At 41.0% G+C, this 18,960-nt stretch overlaps 1 protein-coding gene across 4 annotated transcripts in view; it reads right to left on the bottom strand.

Annotated features, from left to right (window-relative positions):
- Positions 1 to 13,977: 13,977 nt before the first annotated feature.
- The window catches only part of LOC122789381, a 475,956-nt gene continuing 470,973 nt past the window's right edge, over positions 13,978 to 18,960 (bottom strand). For all 4 annotated transcript variants that reach the window (XM_044056787.1, XM_044056786.1, XM_044056784.1 and 1 more), the window contains exon 5: positions 13,978 to 16,665. In XM_044056787.1, coding sequence (XP_043912722.1) covers positions 15,942 to 16,665 — 724 coding nt within the window. In that variant the 3' untranslated portion in view covers positions 13,978 to 15,941. The remainder of the gene's footprint in view (positions 16,666 to 18,960) is intronic.

Genomic DNA, 18,960 nt, shown 5'->3' with positions numbered 1-18,960 from the left:
ATATGGGGTATTGTCATCACCACCTGAAAGTGCATGTCAGATTTACACATAATAGGGCAGGTATTATCACCACTATCAGAAAATGCATGTGAGGATGACATATAATGGAAGTGCAATATTATCATTACATTAAAGTACATGTTAGGGTGATACATAATGGTGGAGTTTTATCATCACTACCTGAATGTGCATAGCAGGGACACAGATGATAGTGTGTATTATCATCACCATCTAATAGTGTATGTCAGGATGACATATATTGGATGGTGGCATCACCTGAAAGGGCATGTTAGAGTGACACAGAATGGGGGTATTATCATTACCACCCAGAAGTGCATATTAAGGTAACACATAATGGGGGGGGTATTAGAATCATCTCCTGAAAGTGCAAGCCAGGGTGACACATAATGGGGCAGCACTATCATCCCAAATGATGCGGTCCAATGGGCGATACGTAATGGGGGGGGGTATTATCCTCATTACCTGAAAGTGCATATCAGTGTGAAACATAATGGAAGGGTATTATCATAACCGCATGAAAGTGCATTCCAGGATGACTTATAATGGGGGGGTATTATCATCGCCACATGATGAGTTCCGATAGTTGACACATAATGTGGGGGGTTTATAATCACCACCTGAAAGAGTGTGGGTAGGGTGACACATAATGCAGGAGTATAATCATCACTACCTGAAAGTACAAGCCAGGTTAACATATAATGTGGGGATTTATCATCAACACATTAATATGCATGCCAGGATGACACATAATGGGAAGCATTATTATTACCACAAGATGAGATCCAATGAGTGAGAAATAATGGGGTGGCATTATCATTACCACCTGAAACTGCATGCCAGGCTGACACATAATGGATGACAGTATCATTACGACCTAAAATTGCAGCCCAGGGTGACACATAATATGGAGGTATTATCAGCACCACCTGAAACTGCATGCCAGGCTGACACATAATGGGGGACAGTACCATTATGACCTAAAAGTGCAGCCCAGGGTGACACATAATATGGGGGTATTATCAGCACCACCTGAAAGTGCATGTCAGGATGAAACATAAAAGGGTATTATCATCACCACCGGAAAGTGCATGCCAGGTTGACACACAATGGGGTGTATTATCATCCTTACATGATAAGGTCCAATGAATGAGTCAGCAATACTACTGGAGGAAGGGGGAGTGGTAGGTGGGGCGGTGCCTACTTTACCTGGGTGGAGAATGGAGATTATTGTGGACCAGAACTGCTTTAGGATGTGATGGGAGGAGTATAGGGCAGACTGATAATATTGGGTTTTATATTTTATTTGCTTTTTGACCTTGTGAAGAAACTCTAGGAATGACTGTCTAGAGGAGGGTTTTTTTGTTAAGTGCCATTGCTCCCAGGCCTTATCTCTGATTTTCATTAGTGCCCCGGTGCATTTTTGTAGCCAAGGAGAGTACTGTGTTTTGACGCTGGCATTTCTTATGGGGGCATGTGTGTTTAGGATGCTTAGGAAGGTTCTATTGAAGAAAGTGGACAGCTTCATCCAGAATGAGGTACTTTAGTGGTGTCCAGTCACATTTTTGAAGGGATGAGATAAAGGAGAGAGGGTTAAAGTTTACTCTGTTTTGGATTTGCCTATAGATGATGGGTTTATCACAATTTAAGTGCTGTCTCAGAAAGAATGTTGTAGTGTGGTCACTGAGGCTGTTTGATACAGCCAGCTAAGTATGAGTGAGGGTCTTTATTGACTAATATCCAGTCGAAAGTAGTATGTTTGCTATAGTTTTTATTTATTCGGGTAGGTGACTGTATTAATTGGGAGAAACCATGAGGGTTTATGTGGTGGCTGGATGATTGTTACTACAAGATAGCCAGTTGATATTAAAATCACCTAGGATTATATTTTCCTGGGGTTGTTCAGGAGTTTTTCCAGGGGTGGGATGTTTTGGCCAGGTGGGAAGTAGCATCCTATGATGTTGATTGTTTTATTTGGGTTTAGTTTGAGGCTGGCATATAGGATTTCTTCATTTCCAATCTGGGGTGCAGATGTTTTAAGGATCTGGATGTTGAGGTGATGTTTAAACAGAGCCACACCACCCCCTTTCTTAGATAGTCTCGAAGAATGTTATAACCTGTTGGGAGTATTTCCTCACTTTTAATGTGAGGTTTGAGCCAGGTTTCGGTCAGGATGACTATCAGGAGAGTATAAAGCTATGTTGGTGTTTAGGTCATGAGTTTTATTAGTTATACTTCTGATATTTAGATATATGAAGAGGAGGTCATATGGCTTTCTGTTGGATGTTAGTTGTGAGAAAGAGCAGCTGTTAGGCAGAATGTTAGGTGAGGAGTTGGTAATGGTAGGACCAGGGTTAGGGTGGATATCACCACTGAGGGCTAATTCAGATAGGGCAGTAAACATAAGTTTTATAAATCTGGTAATTAACCTGTTATATTTTAGGGATATTTTTTTGTTTGAATGTAACAAGTGACTGGTAGTATGGTGGGTGTATTGGGATGGATATTGTGATGGTATGACAAGTGTAATTAGTAGGTGGTTGATGGATAGAATTGAGAGTAAGGGTGCAGTTATAGTGATTGGGAGTGTCTATTATGGAGTCCTGGTAGGATGTAAGGTGTGCAAGGAGAGCACAGGTAAGAAGTGTAAGCACATTAGGTAGTAGCATGACTGTGTCAGCTGAACAGTTAGATTGGAAGTGGGTGGGGTACTGTGGGTGGTAGAGGAGATAAGTTCCTAGTATTGTTCTGATTGGTTGCTGGTTATTGGGAGGGGTTAGTGCCTAGAATAAATCCAGATGTAGTGGGGGTGGGTGGGATTAGGGGGCAGGGTGGGGCATGAAGTGAGCCTGTGTGTATCACGGGAGAACAGAGTGGAGCTTAAACCCCTCCAAGCTGTGGATCACCAGGTAATTATCTAATGGCTTACCAGTGAGCAGAATTCAATTGCTGAAGAGCACTTGTGTCCTGATGGGAGACTGGTAATTTAAAGGTGGCTCCATATACAGCAGGGACTTAATATACACTTTGTACTGGGGGAGGGGGGGTAGCAAATAGGGTGGGAACCAGATGCAATGCAAAGAAACCAGCCAAAACAGAGAGGCAAGCAGTGGAAGTGGGTGATATAGTCACCATCTTAAAATGCATGCCAGAGTGACACATAAGTAGTGGTATTATCCTCACCTGAAAGTGCATGCCAGGGTGACACATGAGGTGTGATGAGTGACACATGATGTGGGGTACTGTCATCACCACCTGAAAGTGCATATCAGAGTTACACATTATAAGGCAGGTATTATCACTACTACCGAAAAATGCATGTGAGGGTGACGTACAATGGAAGTGCATTATCATCATTACCTTAAAGCGCATATCAGGGTGATACATAATGGTGGAGTTTTATCATCACTACCTGAATGTGCATATCAGGGACACAGATAATGGGGTCTATTAGCATCATCACCTAATAGTGCATGTCAGGGTGACACATATTGAAAGGTGTCATCATCACCACCAGAAAGGGCATGTTAGGAAGACACAAAATGGGGGTATTATCATCATCACCTGGAAGTGCATGTTAGAGTGATGCAGAATGAGGGGTTATTATCACCCCATGAGGATTTGTGATGTGTTACACATAACAGAGCTGTATTATTAACATTACTGCATGATAATCTCTTATGGGTTAGAAATAATAGTGATATTATCACCACTAGCTGAAAAGTCATGTCATGTTAACACATAAAGGGGGATTTATCACAATCTGACTAAGTCTGAGAGGTGACACATAATTGGTGGATTATTATAACCACATAATGAACTCTCATCAAAATCACAACATGGGGGGTATTATCATCAACGCATGAAGAGTTGAGAAGGGTGACAGAATGGGGAGGTACTATCATCAGCACCTGAAAGAGCACATCATTGCAAAATGTAATGGGGGCTACTATCATCACCACACAAAGGTTAATGTTAGGGTGACACAGACTGGGGAAGTGCTATCAACACCACCTGAAAGTGCATGTAAGGGTGACACATAATGGAGGTATTAACATTACTACTTGTAAGTGCATGTCAGGGTGACACATATTGGGGTCTGATTGGTGAGACATAATGGGGGGGTACTATCATCATCACTTGATGAGGCTCAGTGGGTGACACTCAAGGGGGGATCCTGTTATCACAACATGATGAAGTCCATTGGGTCAGTTTGACACAGAATGGAGGGTTATTACCATCATCACCTGAAAATTCATGTCAGGGTGGCACATATTGGATGGGCATTATCAACACAGTCTGAAAAAGCATGTCAGGGTGACACATAATGGAGGTATTATCATCACCATTTGAAAGTTCATGACAGGGTTACACATAATGGAGGGGTTTGGCATCACCACCTAAAAATGCATGTCTGGTTGACACATAACTGGAAGGTATTAATATCACCACATGATGAGGATAATGGGTGACACAAAATGGGGATATTATCATCACCATGTGAAAGTGCAAGTGAGGGTGACACATAGTGGGGGTGTATTATTATTATTATCATCTGAAAGTGCATGTCAGGGCCACACAAAGGGAGCTATTACCCTCATGAGCTGATGAGATCCAAAGACTGACACATAATGGGGGGGGTATTATGATCACCATTGTATGTGCATGTCACGGTGGCACTTAATGTGTGGGGTATTGTCATCACCACATGATGAGGTCTGATGGGTGACACATAATGGAGGTGTATTATTTATTTTATTTATTTTATTGCATTTGATTACCAGGAAAGTTCACTGAACCTAAAATAGCCCATTTTCAGTGGAGGCCTGGGAAGAAAAGCTCTGACAAGAACATAGATACAGAAAAAAAAATTAAACATTAATTGGTACAGAAGTAGAAACAATGTTACACATAGTGATTACAGTAATATATACAGAATATATACATAAAAGCAGGAATCCAGTTGGTTTGATTACAGTAATATATGCAAAATATATACATAAAAGCAGGAATTTAGTTGGTTGCCAGATGAATTCAATCAGAGAGGTATAAACAAAAATATATTAATCAGCATTATTGAACCAGTATCAACAAGTGATGGAAAAATAATAAATATAGAGAAAGTATCATCAGTCAGTAGTAGCAAAAAGCATAGGAGTTTAGTTATCATATAAGGAGAAGGTAGAGGTTAGGTTCTATACCAGGTACATTATCATCACCACATAATGAGGCTTGATGGAGGCACATAATGGGGATATTATCAACACTTGAAAGTGCTTTCCAGGGGGACACATAATTATTTATGTATTATTATCACCACCTGATAGTGCCTGTAAGGGTAACACATAATGAATGATGTGGTATTGTCATCACTATATGAAGGTGTATATCAGGGTAAAACATAATGGGGGTATTAGCATCACCATCTGAAAGTGCATGTCATGGTGACCCTTAATGGGTGTATTTTATCATCACCACCTGAGAGTGCATGTCAGGATGACACATATTGTCAGGTATTATTATGACCATTAGAAATTGCATGGCAGGACTAAAATAAATGGGGTATTATCATCAACACATGATTAAGGCCAATAGATAATGCATAATGGGGAGATGTTACCATCACCATCTGAGAGTGTATGTCAGGGTGACACATAATGGGTAGTATTATCATCATCATCTGAATGTGCATGTCAGGGTTACACATAATGGGCAGTATTATCATCATAATCTGAATGTGCATGTCAGGGTGACACATAATGGGTAGTATTATCATCATCATCTGAAAGTGCATGTCAGGGTGACACATAATGGGTAGTATTATCGTCATCATCTGAATGTGCATGTCAGGGTGACACATAATGGGTAGTATTATCATTATCATCTGAATGTGCATGTCAGGGTGACACATAATGGGTAGTATTATCATCATCATCTGAATGTGCATGTCAGGGTGACACATAACGGGTAGTATTATCATCATCATCTGAATGTGCATGTCAGGGTGACACATAATGGGTAGTATTATCATCATCATCATCTGAATGTGCATGTCAGGGTGACACATAATGGGTAGTATTATCATCATCTGAATGTGCATGTCAGGGTGACACATAATGGGTAGTATCATCATCATCTGAAAGTGCATATCAGGGTGACACATAGAGGTTATTTTCATTTGAGGTCTGATGAGTGACACATAATGTGGTGTATTATTGTAACTCCATGATGAATTCTGATAGGTGACACAAAATGGAAGGATATTATCAGCATCAACAGAAAGTTTATGGCAGGGTAACACATATTGGGTGGATGTTATCAACGCAACCTGAAAGGGCATGTCGGGGTAACACACAATGTGGACATTATCATCACCACCTGAAAGTGACTGTCAGAAATATTATCATCGCCACAGGATGAGGTCCGGTGGGTGACATAATGGGGATACTATCATTCACCAAATGATGATGTCTGATTGGTGGCACATAATGGCACAGGTATAATCATCACAATCTGAAAGTATATGTAAGGCTGACATAGAGTGTGGGGGGGTTATCATCTGTACCTGAATGTGCATGTCAGGGTGAAACATAATGAAGAGGTAATATCATCACCACCTGATGCATTACAATTTGTGACACATAACAGGGAGATTATTATCACCACCACATAATGAGGTCTAATGGATGTCACATAATAAAGAGATCATCATCAGCATATGATGAGGTCCGATGGGTGAAACATAATTTGGGTATTATTATCACCACCTGAAAGGGTATGTCAGGGTGGCACATAATGGTATGGGTATTAGCAGCACATGATGAGATCCAATGGGTGACACATAATGGGTGGGTATTATCACCCCATAATGATGCGCAATGGGGTTCAGTGATTTATTCATAATGGGGGGTGGGTGGTATTTTCATCAACACCTGATAGTGCATGCCAGGGTGACTCATAATTGGGGGTATAATCATTATTAACATATGATGCGGATTGATAGGTGACACATAATGGGGAGTATTATCATCACCATCTGAAAGTGCATGTCAGGGTGACTCATGATGAGGTGGGTATTATCTTCACCACATGATGAATTCTGATGGCCGACACATAATGGGTGTGGTTTTATTATCAGGAGATGATGCAGTCCGATGGGTGACACAATAGTGGGGAGAATTGTCATTCCCTGATGAGGTCTAATGTATGACACCTAATGTGTTTGTATTATGATCACTACCAGAATGTCCATGCAACACATATGGGGAGGAATTATCATTACCACCTGAAAGTACATGTCAGAGAGAGACAAAGAAGTTATGTCTTACCATAATGTTGCATCTGTGTTGTCGATCTTCACTAACCCTTGACTGTGGGCTCAGTTTTGAGCCTTGGAACCAACTCAGCCATTTACTTCAGCTTGTGCCTCCCAAGACTCTCAAGCTAGGCTCTACCCATAATGTTTCTCTCTAAATTATCTCAGATCAAGTGCCTATAATAGTGACAGACAGATACTAAAGAAGAGTAAGAGAACAGATCGATGTCCCAATTATGAAGCCCATCTTAGGAAGCATTCGGTCCACTAAGAGTCGTAGGCTGGGGGAAGGAAGGGGGGAATGTCAAGGATTAGTGAAGATCGACAACACAGATGGAATGTTATGGTAAGACATAACTTCTTTATCTGATGTTGTCAGTCTTCACATAATCCTTGACTGTGGGACAGAGTCTCTAGCTACCTGAATCTTGGGAGGTCTCATGATAGAATATTCCTGAGCACCATCGAACTGAATGATGTACGCCCCCTAGAGATTGGGTTCACTTTGTAATGAGTAATAAAAGTATGAGGAGATGCCCATGTAGCTGCTGCATAAATGCATCTAAAGAAGCTCTAGCATGAAAAACTGCAGAAGCCGCTACAGCTCTAGTTGAATGAGCTTTCAAAGGATGTGGTGGTTGGAAACTCTTTGAATGATAAATAAAGTCCCTAAGCCATTTATCTAAGGTAACCTTAGAAACTGAATTACCCAAAAAAAGTGAGGAAAAGGAAACAGACATTTGTTCAGATTTTCTGATATCCTCTGTTCTATGAAGATAAAAATGTAATTGCCTGGGAATGTCTAATAAATGTAGACAGTACTCCCCTTTATTGGAGAAATTTGGGAAAAATAGTGGTAGGTATAAGGTTTGGTTGATATTACATTCCGAAACAACCTTTGGCAAAAAGGAAGGATTAGTCCTGAGGGAAACCCTGTCCTTGTGAAATATTAATTAGGGGGGCTTACAGGACAAAGCTTGTACTTCTGATACTCTTCTGGCTGAAGTAATAGCTAATAAAAACAAAGTTTTCCATGTCAGAAATTTTGTCACAAGTAGCTGAAGGTTGAAAAGGGGATACAGTGAGAGGCTGTAGGACTAAGGGTACATTCCATGGAGCAGAGGGTTCTTTAAATGGAGGCCTTAGCATTAGGGTTCTTTTCAAAAAGGCCTTACAAAGTTTATGTGACATAAGTGAAAAACCATCCACACCAATATGGAAGTTAGATATCACAGCCAGGTGTACTTGAATGGTAGAAGCTGAAGAACCAGATCGATAAAGAATGACCAGAAAATCCAAAGCTTTATCCACAGTAGCTAAGTAAGGGTCAGCATTAATGTCAAGAGCCCATCTAACAAACTTTTCCCATTTGTTATGGTACAGCTTTCTAGCAGAAGGTATGTAATGGGACAAAATGATTTGTTGGACCAGTGAGGTAAGGGAAGACTGCCTGGCAATCATGGGAATTGTAGGAGCCATGCAGTGAGAGATGCTTGAGATTTGGGTGAACCATTCCTTCTGGATGAAATAACAGATCTGGAACTGGGTTCAGAACACAAGGTTTCCGAAGTAGGTGAGGCCAAATGGAAGGGAAACCAAACCTTTCGAGGCCAGAATGGGCCAATGAGGATTGTTGTGTTCTTCAACCTTTTGGCTTTCTTTAGAAACTGAGATATCAGAGGAGCTGGGGGAAAAGCATACAGGAGATCAGGAGGCCAATCATACAGAAGAGTGTCTCTTGTTGACTCCCCCGGAGGGGGGATTAGGGGATAGTAACTGCTGCACTTGTTGTTCAGAGGGGACACAAACAGATTGCAGCAAGGTTGGCCCCAGTGGTGGAATTTTTTTTCCATCACCACAGGATTGAGAGCCCACTTGTGAGACATCAGAATATTTCTGCTGAACTTGTCTGCTATCACTTTGGAGCTCCCTGGAATATACATTGCCAAAAGAAAGTGATTGGAAGAAATCACCCATTGCCGAACTTTGAGGGTTTCTCAACAAAGTGGATAAGATTTGGTTCTTCCTTGTTTGTTGATGTACCAGACTACTGCCATGTTGTCTGTCTGAATTGCCACAGTTCCTAGGGAGAGGGTATCTTGAAATGCTTGCAATGCTAAGAGCACCGCCCTCATCTCTAGAAAATTGATGTGTAAATTGGCCTCCAGTTGGGACCAAGTACCTTGGACTGTTCTTCCCAGATAATGCCCCCCCACCCACCCTATCTGGGAAGCATCCGTTGTCACTATGACTTGAGGCTATAGAAGGAGGAATGGATGGCCCGAAAGTATATAGTTGGAATGGAGCCACAAAGACTGATCTTGTTTGCAACAACTGGTGATCAAGATGTGATGGGACATTGGCTGATTCATTAAAGACCACTGGGAGGCCAGAAGCCATTGGAAAATCCACATGTGATATCTGGCCAAGGGAACTAGAGTAATAGAGGCTGCCATCATGACCCTAGCGCTTGTAGGATGAGTCTGGCTGGAACACTGATTCTGAATAATATGGTTTACTTGTGATCTTATCTTCTGATCTTCTCTACTGGGAGTGAAGCAATTCCCATAACTGTATTTAATAGTGCTCCGATAAATTCCAGCTGTTGTGTAGGTTCCAGATGTAACTTTTCATAATTTATTGTAATGCCTAAGGAAGTGCAAAGATTTAGGGTATAATCTCTTTCTCTTATGATTCGACACCCAATGGTAGCAATAAGGAGCCAGTCATCGAGATAAGGAAAAACTTGAAACCTCAGCAGTCTGAGATGTGCTACTATCACTGCTATGCATTTGGTAAACACCCTGGGGGCTGTGGTGAGACCAAAGTGCAGTGCTCTGAACTGATAGTGACTGGTTGCCAGCTTGAAGTGCAGTAATCTTCTGAGTGTTTGTCCATTTTTAAGTTGTAATACACATCCTGAAGATCTACAGAGCACATCCAATCATCTTTTTCCAAGAAAGGAGGTATTGACTGTACTGAAACCATCCGGAACTTGGTTTGTTGAACTGACTTGTTGAACTGGCTGAGATCCAAAATGGGTCTTCAGTCCCCTGTTTTTTTGGGCACTAAAAGGAATCTTGAGTAAAACCCGGATCCTCTCTGGTCTGGTGTGACTTCTTGATGACTCTTTTCTCGAGCAGCTTTTGAATTTCTATGACTGCTACTTCTCTGTGACTGGGTGGAATGTCTGGGAGTCTTTTTTGTGATTTTATATTCTTCAGAGTGGGAATGATGTAGCCTCTGGAAATTATCCTCTCAACCCATTTGTCTGATGTCAGTTGTAGCCAGGCAGATTTGTGCAGGGATAATCACCCCCATCTGCCTCCAGAGGAAGGCAATCAGGCCTCCATTCAGAAGCATGGGTAGGAGTTACCAGAGAAGGACTCTCTGGACCCCTGGTTCTGTGGGCCACCTCTGCCTCTTGGAGGGCATCTTCCATTGTTACTTCCCCCTCTGCCTCGGGAGAAGTCCCTGCTACGTGAGTCCTGGAAAGGACCTTAGGAATTTTTGATCCATAGCCTCCCACGTCTCTGTTTCTAGACTATGGTTGTTAAGGAGTGGAGAAGCACACTCTTACAGCAGAAAGAGTCTTCCTATCTTTCTCACATCTGGCCAGTGTGTCCTTTACCTTGGGTCCAAACAGGGATGATATGTCAAATGGAGCATTGACAAACGAAGATTTAAATGACACCACAAAATCACACAAGCACATCCAGGTGTGTCTCCTGATGGCTATGCCTGAACCTACTGCTCTTGTTGTCCCTTCAGCTGCATGGGCAATTAACCTCATAGATGAGTTGGAAATTGATTCAATGGTGGCGAGCTGAGAGGTACCTTGTCTCGGACCCATTCGGCTACTGCTCCCGTAAGAGTATCTGAAAGCTCTTTAATCAGATCCCTCTGCAACCTGGTAAAGTATGCCATGTAGTTCAAAGATCTGAGAGCAATGGTCAGTGAAATGTAAATGCACTTCCCAAAGCTATCCATAGTCCTAGACTCCTTGTTAGGAGGATGGATAGTAGGACTTTCCTCTGCAAGTTATCTTTATGTGGCTGCTGCTATCACCATGGCATCTACAGGGATACTCTTAGCCCAATGCTGCCCATCCTTAGGGGCAGACAGAATAAAATCAGGCCTCTTGAGGATCGGCTCAATGGAGTCAGGAATTTTCCAGGCCCACTGAGTGATCAGTTTAATAAGCTTGTCAGTGGGTGGAGAAATCCAAGAGGTAGAGGGCTGGGCACAAAAAACCTCCCGGTATACCAACTCCTCTGAGGAAGGGTGGAGGGATGTCCAGCCACCCCTCTGTTTCAAGATTTCCAGGATGTCCCTGAAGGAAACATCATCAGCGGGTGACCTGGGGGAACCTTACTCTTCATCAAAATCAGTATCCTCTGTGAAGGACTCCTCCTGGGAGTCTAAGTGCTTCCTTTTGCACTTTTTCTTCAAAGGTATTTCCTCAGTGGGATGTTCTCGGGAAGTATCTGAAGAGGAAACCACCAAGGTGGATTGCTCCTGAGGCTTTTGTGTCCCCTGTCCCAGGGATGAGGCTGGAAGAAGCTCCAGTCAAGGGGATACAGATGATGCTTGGCCCGACATGGAAGGCAAGGACTGCGAGTCCACAATGGACAAGGCCTTCTCCATGATCGAAAAGGCCAGCCCCCTGTAGAGGGATGGGAACCTGGAACCAAAAGAGACTCCTTCGGAACTGTGGCCCGCCCCACACCGAGGAAGCCACCTCTGAAGCAGAAGCCTAGATCGAGCTTACAAACACTGAGGCACTGAGGGGCATGGAATGCTCTGAAAGAATCAAAGTTGAACGCTACCCCTCAGATTCAGCGATCAAGTCTCAAACCCAGGAGGTCTCCAGTTCAAACTGGAAAAAATCAAGGAGATCCTCGGTTCTGGAGGTGAGACTGTAACCGGAACCAAGGCAGCCAGAGCTGGGCAGGTTGGTGCCAGGGGCTCCAAGGACTAAGCTGGAGTTGGAGGAGGAAAGTGTGATGGTGTCGATGAAGGACTGGTTCCGGAGCCAAGTTGGCTGCAAACCAAAGATGGAGGCAATACCCTCACTGTCAGGAGCTGGTTGAACAGACTCATGATGTCCAATTGTGAGAGACTCTTAGTACATTGAATGGATGATGCTGAAGGAAACATAGGTAGTCTTGGTTCCATGAAGTGGCTGGCTGGTCTGTCTGGAAAAGGATCCACTGAATGGGAATAGGTGGTCCTCAGTAGGGGAATAAAGGTAGTCTGCTTTGGCACTGATAAAACCACTGGTGCCAAAGCTCCAGGTGTCTGTTCTGAAGTAAGGTTTGGTGCTGTATCATCCTTGCCTATTGGTGCCATGGAAGCTGTCAGCACCATAGGTTGCTTAGTCAATTTAGCAGGCAGTTCCAAGGAACTTCTTTGAACTGAATGAGATCACTTTTTTGATTTGGAAGATGAAGATGAAGAGGATGACAAGCTGGCTTCAGTTCTTGGACCAGATATGGCCTCTTCATAGTCTCCCTTCAAAAGACCTTTCAAGATTAATTTGTTTCTCCAGTCAGTCAAGGTTCTGGCAGAGAAGCCATGACAAATCATGCAATACTCCTGAAGGTGGACAGCACCTAAACAGTATGCACAGAACACATGCCCATCAGAGCTGGGCATCTTCCTCTCACATTTTTGGAACCTCTTGAAGCCAGAGGTGTCTTTGATATTTTATCAGCCATGTTAGACCTTACAGCACTCACACACACACACACACACACACACACACACACACACACACACACACACACACACACACACACACACACAAGATAGAGACAGAGAGAAAAAGACTCCTTTTTTTAATAGATAGACAAGAGGGAAGAAGGTACCAACAATGGTAACCAGAATCACCATAAAGGTAAGGAAAGGGAGAAGGTTGTACCAACAATGGTGCATTAAGGAACTACCCAATAGTAGAAGGAAAGGAAAAGGAAAAAGAAAAACCACTCACGCATGCAGAAATTAGAAAGGAGAGGAGCAGGCAGAAAAGGAAAGCAAGTAAAAAGAGAGATAGTAGACTATATAGACAAAATAAGGAGGAACTTACTCTAAATAACTGCAAAAGCTCAAGAGATAGGATCGGACGCATCTGACACAAAGTGGCAAATGAGATCTGAGGTAATTTAGAGAGGAGCATTATGGGTAGAGCCTAGGTCAAGAGTTTTGGGAGGCTCAAGCTGAAGTAAACGGCCAAGTTGGTTCCGAGGCTCAGAACTGAGCCCAAAGACAAGGATTACATGAAGACTGACAACATCAGATATAATGTTTTGTTTTCATCACCACCTGAAAGTGCATGCCAGGGTGACATATAATGGGGCAGTAGTATCATTACCACATGATGAGGCCTGGGACAGCAAGAACAAAAACAACATAAGTAGAAAGTCTACAGTCATTTTATGTATTAAGTTCTCATTACTGTTCAAGTAAGGATTCCTTGTCACTCATTGCCTCGGTTATGTAAAACAATATTCATTTTTTCTGCATTTATGTCCAATGTATATGTTTCCAAATTTTTTTTAATAAATACTAATTATGTAGTCTTCATATGCAGTATCAGTGTAGCTATATACTCAGAAACACTTTGCAAAGAAAAGTATGTGTAGTAAGAGAAACACCCTTTCAAATTTTATTAATATGCACTTAAATCAAATATACAAAGAATATGATTCACAAAGTCTGGACTGGATAAGCTCCCTTCATTTGTAAATTTAACGTAAAATCAGTAGCAAAAGAAAAAGTTGCAGCACAACCTACAAAACTTGTGTTAAATCAGACTGCAGCCATTATGTTCAAACAGAATGCTTCATTGTATAAAACATTGCACACTGGGCCTTAATTTCAAAAGTTGACAAGAAGACCAGGCTTCTTAATTAAAAAGATTAAATCAGATATCATTAATATCTATTGGAAGTGTTATATCTCCATGGATTTAATCCAGCTTTGTGTTCTGGCTTTTTTATACTTATTTGGTGTTGGCTTGGCTTGCTCAAAGATATTTCATTGCACAACGTATGTTTGAATGTTTTGCTTAAAAAATCTAGAGGCCTACATTCTATACTTTCTGTACTGAGCTAATAAAGCTGTGTGTGTGACAGGACTTTAAATTAATGACTTACATATTAAGAGGGGAAAGTAGCAGCTTAGCTTGTACATGATGGATTGGAACATCATTACAGTTATCAGTTTGAATGCATGAATATGTAGTGTACTTTAAAATGGCAATATGTATTCAAGAAACCTGACTTTTTAATGAGTGTCATGTACAGTGACAATGTTGCACAATAACCTCTTTTCTCAGACAAAGCATAGAAAAAAAAGATTAGTATTAGAAATGAGCCATTGTGTAATAGCAATGTCACAGCATGGAATGTCAAAACACTACATTTTATATTGTTTCTTGACCCACATTAGGAGTGAAGTTAATTCCTAATAACATGTGCCCTGTCTTTTTTGTTGTTTAGTTATATGGATGCTGTCTTGTAGGAGGAAAGGTAGAGAGAAGAGAGACAGACTAGAATGTGTTGACACAGAATTCTGTGGTTAAGCAACAGTAATTGATTAGTTGTTAATGAAAGTGCACAACTTAATTCATTTAAAAAAAGCATCATTATATTTTGAACAGTGCCTTTTTATGTACAAATACATATGCAGCTCACACAGTATAAATGAGTATAGCTAAAAGCCAGGCCAGCTGCAGACTTTTCTATGTCAACCTGATGTTCTGCTAGTTGGGCTGTCTGTTGTATTGTATAAATGAATCACAACTGAAGCTTTCAAATGAAAAAAAAAAGATACTGCAGTATGAACCCTACAAATGTCTTAGACAGAACTGAAGTGATTAACTGATGACTTGCATTAGATCACCTGAAACAAGTCACTGAAATGAATACAAACATGTATAACTTTTGTTCTTGAAGTCTAGTTCTTTAACTCAAGTAAAGCATACACATCTCACTGGCACACTGGCATTTCATTAATCCTGAGTGTAACTAGACGTGATCAGCCTTAATTTTTGTTTGGGTCCATTTTTTAATGATGCAAAAATGTGCATTTACCTGTCCCGATTCCATTTTAAGTTCTGGCCCTTGGCTATGCCTCTTGGCAGTACAGGTAATCTGCTGTACAATACTAATACTGTTTAGTTGGGATCACTATGGAAAATCAGTGGTTCTTTGGCGAAATGTGAAAAAATATATATGCTTATTAAAATTCTGCAAGCTGTTCAAGTAGAAACAGAGCAAATGTATGAACAGAGAAAAGCTGGCACTGGAACACTATGTGAACACATATTAAGTGGCTTAAAGAAAGTTTATAGATGCCCTTATGATCATGGTTTAAAAAAGTCCATATACTGTCTGGGTATAATGAGTTACTACATGTAAACTGGCTTGTCTATGTCTCTAAAGAGAAAGCCAAAAACAAAAGTAGTCACTACACAGAATTTATGATATATTTATAGTTTTTGCCAAGGTGTGGGGGATATAAATCATATCAACATTATTAATATATATAGGGCTGCATGGTATACAGACTAGAAACGGGAGAAATATGTGGCCCACAGATATTTTCAGGAATGATAGATGTGATCCCTATCTTCTTCAGGTTCATTCTTTGGTTCATACTGGGGCCACTGGAGCCTTGCCTGATGTATCTGTGGAGCTGCTGGGAAGTTGTGATATATATGATCACGATCTTCTTCTGGGCCCTCCAAAGGTACATAATGGATGCCACTTAAGGGACTCTGGATTCTCTCTTTGATGGTGTCTTCTTGGTCTTTGTCAACGATGCGTGCTCCATTAGAAAATGGCAGCTTAATCACAGCCTGTGGAAGGGCGTCAGGTAAAGCATGGTATATGCTGTCACGGTCTTCTTCAGGTTCATTAACTGCAACAGTTCTTTCAAGAACAGGAATTTTGGCAACATCCTGCCTTGGAACAGCGTTGTAACTGTGATAAATATGGTCTCTGTCATCTTCAGGTTCATTCACTGCTACCTTCTGGAGAACAGCCTTCCCGGACTGGTAGCTCTGATCAGCTTTTTCTTTTATCAAATCTCCAATTTTATTTGCATTTTCAGCTATATTCTTCTCTGTCAGGAGACCCCTCTCACTTTTTGGAATAACCTCTTGCTCCCATATGTTGGGATAGTTAGGTTTGCCTTTATCTTCTCCATGCTCAGACTGGTGGTCTATGTCATGTTTTCTGTTTGCATATACCAGCATTTGTGGAATAATGATTACTGTATCTTCCTTCTCTTCGGGTGGTTCAATTACTTTCATCTCCTTAAGTGATCTATGTAAAAAATGCAAACGTTCAGTAAGTTAAGGCCCATTTCTTCCAAAAATATTGACAGCTATAAATGCTTTGCATTATGTTACTATAGCTTATTTCAGAGATTTATTATCTATTACTAATCCACCACAGAGGTAAAACAGTTAATAAAAAAATGACATTTTAATGTGGTTAGCTGTAACATTTTTATGTCAGAAATACATGTGGTTATCCTTTGCTGTTGTTCTTATCAACATGCTTACTTCATTGGGAAATAAAGTTCTGTATGTGGATAATCTATATACGTAAGTCTACTTTGGCTTACCAAAGTTAAATGTATACCATGAAGTTTACTATAGATGATCATAGACCACTGCGATGCATTTAATTACTACAGACCTCAGTTGTAAAGTCTTCTGCAGGTCTGCATGCCCTGATGGGCATATTACCTCTGAGGCCACACCAACATGCAGAAAAGGAAATTAAATCCCTTCCCTGTTTTTCAGACGTGGTGTGAGGTCAGAGGTAGTATATTTTGAGCAGAGGAGTAAGAGTATAAGCTATTAATAAACTACTTCCTGTGTTACTGGGTTTGATTCTCCTCAGCCTTCATTTACCTCTTGTGTGAGCTTGAGCAAGCCACTAAACCAGACAGTGCTTGGGCTAACCGAAAATTTGCACTCTTCAGTGGTCTCTCTCCTACACTGCACTCTAGAAATTACCTGTGAACCTAGAGATCAGGGATTTGGGGGGCTCTTTTGCATCCTCCTGCAAAAATGCTTTTAAACTATGTTTTTAGCTTTACATTGGATAGCAGTCAGATGGGGCACTAGGATATGTATTTGACAAATCTGGCTTCAGTGATCTTGGCTATGGTAAATCCAAGAAGATCCAGTAGTTCTACATTATCAACAATTTTACCTTTCTAATAGCAATACCACAAGTCACTGGTCTGGCAGCAATCAGTTGGTTTTCTCAGCAAATGATGCAACAGATTGATACCAATAAGACAAAATACAGGGGTCTATATCACAACGTCGAAGATGCATTACTTAGAATGTGTCTTCATTGAACCCATAAAAACAAAAACTGAAAACAGCAAAACTACATAAAGCGATTTCTTTCCCTGGGAAAGAAATCGCTTGTCCACAAAAAAATATATATAAATCACTACACACAAAACAAAGTGGGGGGGCTTCACCCCCCACGCCCCCCAACATGGGGGGCTGTGACCCCACACCCCCCCTAACTAAATATACCAACTCCAAGATCGCACTACAGTTTACAAAATAACAAACTACTGGAGACGGGCAAGTGATTTCTTTCCCAGGGAAAGAAATCGCTTATATGCCCCTTTGCTGTTTTTCAGTTTTTGTTATTTTAAGTTCGGCGAAGACCCATTCAAAATTATGCATCTTCGATGATCTAATAGGAGCCCAAAGTACAAAGATACTTATGGCATACCTCATGGACAGTAGTATGCATTTTTTTTATTTTTTGCAATCTAAATGGAAATACACTGCAGATAATAAACGTAGCTGTTACTTTCTGCAATGTAAATTACAAGTAAAATGATTTCCTTTTAAACAGGCAATATTGTAACATTTTACTCCTTTCTTAGAGGCTCAGGGCTGTGGACACATATAAAAATGGTGCTTAAAGTAGTGACAGACATTTAGGTAAAAGGTTTAAAACACAAAATATATACTTCTAGCCTAAAGAGCACATTAGCCATCTTCCAGTCCAACAGAAAATGAAAAATACATTTATTTCAATAGAATAAAAGGCAACATCTTTGTCAACTTATAAATAGTCATGGGTCACACAGCTGCTGACTGTGCACTCCTTAGATTACTCTCAAAAGATCTCTTTGCAACATGTTTTTAGCTTCAGGTTTGTGAGACCTTGTGGACAGATGGGTCCTCTTCAAAGGATTGAAATTTCAGAACATCGAATCACTGATCTGTGAAGACCATATGATCGAAGTTTTGAAAAATCAGACCTTGTGAATGGAAATTGCCATACACTGCAGAATGGGAACGTTACCATTCTCTTCACTGTAGTGCGATCTTGGAGTTGGTATATTTAAGTAGCAGGGGGCATGGGAGGTGAAGGGGGGGGGGGGCTTGCCCTCCTGCAAAAACATAAAATAAGAAGTTTTCACATTTTAGATTTTTTTTCATAGGTACAACACTTTAGACTTTCATCCTCTAGTCTTCAAATATCAGAAGTTCGATGTTCTGAAATTGTAATCCTTTGAAGTAGACCCAGATAGATATATAGTAATTTGAGCTCTAGGGGCAGCAACCCTATATG

This window comes from Protopterus annectens, chromosome 14.part0, assembly GCF_019279795.1.
Source record: "Protopterus annectens isolate FY-2018-M chromosome 14.part0, PAN1.0, whole genome shotgun sequence".
In the NCBI taxonomy this organism is placed as follows: domain Eukaryota; kingdom Metazoa; phylum Chordata; order Ceratodontiformes; family Protopteridae; genus Protopterus; species Protopterus annectens.
The sequence above is the reverse complement of the archived record's forward strand: the minus strand, read 5'-3'. Positions and strand labels throughout refer to the sequence as shown.